The following is a 6,000-nucleotide window of genomic DNA, read 5'->3' on the forward strand; positions in this document are numbered from 1 at the left end:
TTAGATTATGTGCATTTGATGCTATTGTTTACTATCAAGTGATGGTAACAGAAGATTAGAACTAATTACGAAGTCATTGAGGCGAGATGTTTGAATTGGCAACTGACAAAGTATGAGGCCCACCACATAAGCACCAACAGAATTCTTTAAATTTATGTCACATATTAAAGATGTAAATTAGAGGCTGTTTGAATAAATATCTGTGGATTATGGGTAGGAGAATTTTAAATTGGTGTGATCCTGCAGTAAATGTTGTAGGGACGTAAACTGAAGGCAGTTTTATTGGTAGTGCACTTAGAATGTTCAGTATTTTCCCAAAAGAAACTTCTTAAACTGCCATTACAAAATTCATAAAAGAAACTGTTTACAGTACACTGGGTCACCCTCTTATAGAGTATTGCTTTGCGATGTAGAATTTATACCACATAGGACTGAGAGGAGACTGGGGGAAAAAAATCAAATGAGAATGCCTTGTTTTATGTTATCACAGAATAGGGACTGAAGTGTCATTGATTTGATAAAGGAAGTGGTACGGCAATCATTAAAACAGAGAGTTTTCATTGCAGTGAAGGATCTTCACAAAATGTCAGTCGCAACTGTCTTCTTGTCTTGCATTCTTTGCCAAACAGTTAAGCATGAATTGCACAGTAATCATGTAAAGTAGATAAATGTGAACTGAACATTCAGTGAACAATATTCACTTATGAGAATTAAACTTTGCTGTCACCTGCTTATGTAACTCTTCTTGAACCATTAATTTGTCAATGCTTACACCGAGTTGTGCTGAGATTACTGCCCTTTAAATTACTTAACCCAGTTATTCTACTTAAGATGTTTAGTAAACTGTGCGCATTATTGGCTTCATTATTATAATAGTGTGGAATGTTTGCTTTATTCTGCTTTTCAGTGTTTGAGTCATTATGAAATGTATTTTCCACTATTTAGCAAGGTAATATGTTTTTCTCTAGGTGAAGAAGCTGCAAGAAGAAAAGGATGCTTTAAAAAAATCTGTTCAAGAATTAGAATTTGCAAACTCTGAACTTGAGAAAAATCTTGCTAAAATTAATGAGAGAAATCAACAAGTGGCACTCAGTGTGAGAAGTGGACATACATCTGGTAAGAGTTACAGAAAAGTTCTTTATAAATTTGTGTACGGGTTTTTCAAATATGGCTTTGCAGCAATGTACCAGTATCCAGCCATCTCCAAAATGAAGTACACATACTGTATAATGAAGAAATATCTGTAGAATCCTTCTTTTCTCTCTCTCTCTCTCTCTCTCTCTCTCTCTCTCTCTCTCTCTCTCTTTCTTTTTTTAGGGGGTGCTGAAGTAATAGATAACATGTTAGTACCCAATAAAATTATGACAATAAGGTTTCATTAACAATATTTGTCTCAGCTTATGCTCTACATTTCCTCCTAAGTAAAAGGTGAAATCATTGTCACACTGATTCATGATTAAAGGAGAAATGCAATGCAAGAAAGAAAGATGTCATCCTGTATATTTTTTGCTTCATTGTATTTCTTTAATATTAAAAAACTGATATTCACTGTTTCATGGGTATCATTTACAAAGTTGCTAAACAAAAATGATGCAGAGTTTGGTTGGTTGTAATTATCTATTACAATTTTGAAGCAACATCTTAAGTAGTAAATACAAGGAATACATGTGATTTCTTATAAACAGTATGTGAGATATATCTGTAGCACTTCAAATAAATAATGAGAACATTTTTCAATGCAGGAGTGCAAGAAAAAAGTGTAGGTCATAAAGTGGACCTTATATCTCCATCTAGTTTGTCATCTGGATTTGATGTGTTCAGTGGTGAAAGTGGCTCGCTTCCAACCAGCCTCTGGTCTCTGCCATCCCGATTCTTTGACAGTATGAAGGATAGCACAAACAGTAGTGGCATGCAACATGTACTTGCTAGACATTATAGTGATTTGTCTGATGGCATGTCAGAAGAACTTGCGTCAGATGAGTATAGAGGAATGGTAAGACACTCAGCTCAATCTTACTTATGATACTTTACTAATTGTATAATGTCTCTTTGTTAGTAATTTCACTGGAAATTATTTATTATAGAATTAATGTAATGCTGTCTTTAGACTAGATCATTTTCCCCAGTTTTATTTCCAGGTGCCTAGAGTAGGCAGACAATTATCTGCCCCTTGCGAACAACAATTGGATTCTTTTGAAACGAGAAATACTGCAACTTCACCTGATTTAGGAATTGAAAGTGATCAAGGCCGATTGTCGAGCCTTGAGGCTGCTCCTGCACAGACACCTTTGCTACATTTGGAAAGGACGCAGCATCTGGAAAATCAGGATGGGATATTTCAAAATAATTCTGCTCTTGTTTCCACTTCAAGTAAGTTCCCTATTCCAGAATGAGATTTTCACTCTGCAGCAGAGTGTGTGCTGATATGAAACTTCCTTACAGATTAAAACTGTGTGCTGGACCGAGACTCGAACTCGGTCCGGCACATAGTTTTAATCTGTCAGGAAGTTTCAAGTTCCCTATTATTACCTTTCATTTTTAGCTTTTACTGGCTGCTGTAGGTGTTACATGCCATTGAAGGTGTTGGTAAGGAAATATTTACCAGCAGAGAGAATTGAAAATATGCATGGACGGCAGCTTGAATAACAGGTTAACAATATGTTCATGTTTGTAATCTTTTCCCCCTTTTGATTTCCTGCGCCCTCTATACCCTTGTATCCCCTCACCCTCACAAATGAGGAATGAACTAATAGTTTTGAAATCTAGGATAATGTAATGACTTTTAAATGTGCATATCAGCAATACTAAAAATTTTGCCTTACAAGTAATATTCAGATATTACATCTCATAATTTTGTCAAGTGAATTTCCTTTCTGGTACAACTGTCACATGTTACAGCTGACAAAATTCATCATTATAAAAATTGTCAGTTTTATGAAAGTCAACATATAAATGCAAACGTAACCCTGGTGGAACTAATTTCCTTGATGAAGTACAATGTGTGTGTGTGTGTTTTTAATTATTACATGGGTAAAATTCTTTTGTTGCAGAGAATGAATGTAATGACCTGATACTGCTCAGGGAAGAAAATACAGAACTGAAGAGACGGCTCATTCAAACTCGTAAAGCTTTAGAGAAAACAGTTGAACAACTTGTAAGTGCAAATCAGAGAAAGAAACAGGTTGAAAAAGCTATATGTAAGCAGTTGTACAAAACACACACCATACTCAAGCAATCAAGGGTTAATTTGCAAAGTGAAACAACAGAAGGTTCATGTACAGAAGAATATGAGTAACTTCGCAGAGTGTTTACAAATTATTGAGTGTATATAGTTAAGAAATTTTAAAATTTCTTTCAAGATGAATTCATACCCAAAAATTTGGTGTATGGCTCAGGGTAATTTATTTGTTGCTGTGAAGCTAACTTAGTGTCAGTGATAGAAACAGATGCAGTGAAATGGCTGGCAATGCATGATTAACAGTGACATTTGACTTTGTGAAATATATTTTTCTTGTAAAATGTTTTTCAAGATATTTGAAATAGTGGTTAATGTGACTTCACGTTTTCATCAGTTTGTCCTTGTCTTGACAAATGCTTTATACTGCCAAAAAGTAAAGTATGAGGTATTGATACCATGCCAGTGGATAAATACATGACCATTTTCAAAACAAATATTTTTTATATTCTTGATATGTCTGTTATTTGTACCTGTTGTAAAGTAATTCATTTCACACATTGTGTGAAACTGTTTCTTAATGTTTGTACATATTGTACTATACATTTTCCTTTTTTTAACAAAATAAATATTTATCTTCCCAATTTATAAGAAAAATGTTTTAAACCCTTTTCTCTGAAGCCAAGTTGTAGTCATAAAGTATTCCTTACTTTCCTATCATTATTAGATTTATATGCTGCCTCTGTGGTCTAGTGAGATGCTGGGTTTGATTCCTGGTGACCACCTCAAACTTTATTGTGGTGGTAAGGTCAGGAATAAAGTTCACTCAGCCAAAAATGAGAAGCTGCTTGATGAAATAAGTAGCAAAATTAATGTGCACGCTGCTGAAGTGGCATCAGGTAGAGAAAGAATTACATCAAGCTGGTAGCCACATAACATTTATGTTTTTTGTGGTCAGTAGTAGTATGTAATAAAACATTTATTACTGAGTGATAACAAATGAGTGAATTATTTCAATTTTTGTAATACAAAAGCTGTCTCACTTGACTCTGTCAGCACATATGTGTTTCAGCCTATCCAATATGATCTATGAAGACAGTATTCTGCAGGAGCCCAAAAATAGTAACCACCATGGTTATATAATCTTAGTTACCTCTGAGGTAGAGAGACCATCTTTGTTCTTTCAAATGCAGCTATGTGTAGCAAACCCCACCCCTCACCCATCTAGAAGTGTATCTCTCAAATAGGTAAATTTTCTGGTCAACTGGTCTGTAGGTCTGACAAGAAACTATTTTCTGTTGTGATGGGTTAAGTAATGCAGCACCAGGAAGACTAGTCTACATTTGCTAGTCAAATACTTTAATAAGCTGTGCATTCCCATTTGGAGGTTTTGTATGAGGTATAGCTAGACTAATTGTGTAGGTTAGGTGTGGCTCATAGTTAAAGGCTCTGAGGCAGAACTTATATTTCTCAGTAATGGATAATTATAGATTACAGAATTTAAATTATGAATTCACATTTCAGATATTTCCTCTCTGAATGTAGACACTGTCAGTGATCTTTTTTGGGACTGTTGATACTAATTGTGTTTTTCGAGCAGGTAGGAGTTAATCCTGTGCCTTGTAATGCTGGTAAGCTCTATGTAGCAGAAGTTTGGGTGCATGGCTTTTACAGAGTATAGCTCTTATGGACCTCCTGAAGACTCAGTAACTTCAGCGAAATTGTCCCGAGTCAAGTTGTCATTGCTACATCACAAACAGAATTTGTGAGACGCCATAATGGATTTCATCCTAAACAGTTGAAGCCTATATTTTGTATCTTTTATATTACAAGTTCTATGAGTATATGCCATTTCGAAACAACAGCACATTGAGGTACTCTCAAATATGTGTCATTATTCGTAAGACTTGTTGTAAGAAAACTTTGGGAAATGTCATATCAGTGTTTACAGAAGTTTGGTGTTATACAAGGGTCACTCCAAAAGAAATGCACACTATTTTTGTAAAAATACAGTTTTCATTCTCCATGTGTGACAGTTTTACAGTGTGTAGATACATCCTTCCCGCTTGTTTTCAAACTTAGTTCAACCTGTTCCCGTGAGTGGCGCCATCACAGCATGTCTTAAAGATGGCTGCTACACTTGACGTTCGTCAGAAGCAACATGCTGTCATAGAACTCCTGTGCTGTGAAAGCGAGACAGTGGGAAACATTCACAAGAGGTTGAAAAAGGTGTATGGAGATGCTGCTGTTGATCGCAGTACAGTTAGTCGGTGGGCAAGCAGGTTATGTGATGAAAGCGGGCACAGCAATATTGAGGATTGTCCTCACAGCAGCAGACCTCGTACTGCACACACTCCAGACAATGTGCAGAGAGTTAACAAATTGATGACTGCTGACACACGCTGCACTGTGAACGAATTGTCACGCTACGTTGGGGTAGGGGAAGGAAGTGTCTACAGAATACTGAAACTGTTAGCGTTAAAAAAGGTTTGTGCCAGGTGGATTCCCAGGATGTCGACAGTGGCTCACAAAGAAACAAGAAAAACGGTATGCAGCAAACTTTTGGAACAGTACAAGAATGGTGGCGATGAATTTCTTGGAAGAATTGTGACAGGTGATGAAAAATGACTCCATCATTTTTCACCAAAGGTGAAGAGGCAATCAGTGGAGTGGCATCATGCAAATTCACCCAAGAAAAAAAAATTCAAAACCACACCTTCTTCTGGAAAAGTTATGGCTACGGTATTTTTCGATTCCGAAGGATTCTTGCTTGTGGACATCATGCACAGTGGAACCACCATAAATTCTGATGCATATGTGATGAC

General features: G+C 36.2%; 1 protein-coding gene across 5 annotated transcripts in view; it reads left to right on the forward strand.

The window, feature by feature from the left end:
- Nucleotides 1-3,812, forward strand: part of LOC126263719 (centrosomin-like) — a 399,259-nt gene extending 395,447 nt beyond the window's left edge. For all 5 annotated transcript variants that reach the window (XM_049960867.1, XM_049960870.1, XM_049960865.1 and 2 more), the window contains 4 exons: nt 969-1,116; nt 1,743-1,993; nt 2,139-2,370; nt 3,051-3,812. In XM_049960867.1, the coding sequence (XP_049816824.1) occupies nt 969-1,116; nt 1,743-1,993; nt 2,139-2,370; nt 3,051-3,295 (876 nt within the window). In that variant the 3' untranslated portion in view covers nt 3,296-3,812. The remainder of the gene's footprint in view (nt 1-968; nt 1,117-1,742; nt 1,994-2,138; nt 2,371-3,050) is intronic.
- The last annotated feature ends 2,188 nt before the right edge of the window (nt 3,813-6,000 follow it).

Source organism: Schistocerca nitens, chromosome 6 (genome assembly GCF_023898315.1).
Source record: "Schistocerca nitens isolate TAMUIC-IGC-003100 chromosome 6, iqSchNite1.1, whole genome shotgun sequence".
NCBI lineage: Eukaryota > Metazoa > Arthropoda > Insecta > Orthoptera > Acrididae > Schistocerca > Schistocerca nitens.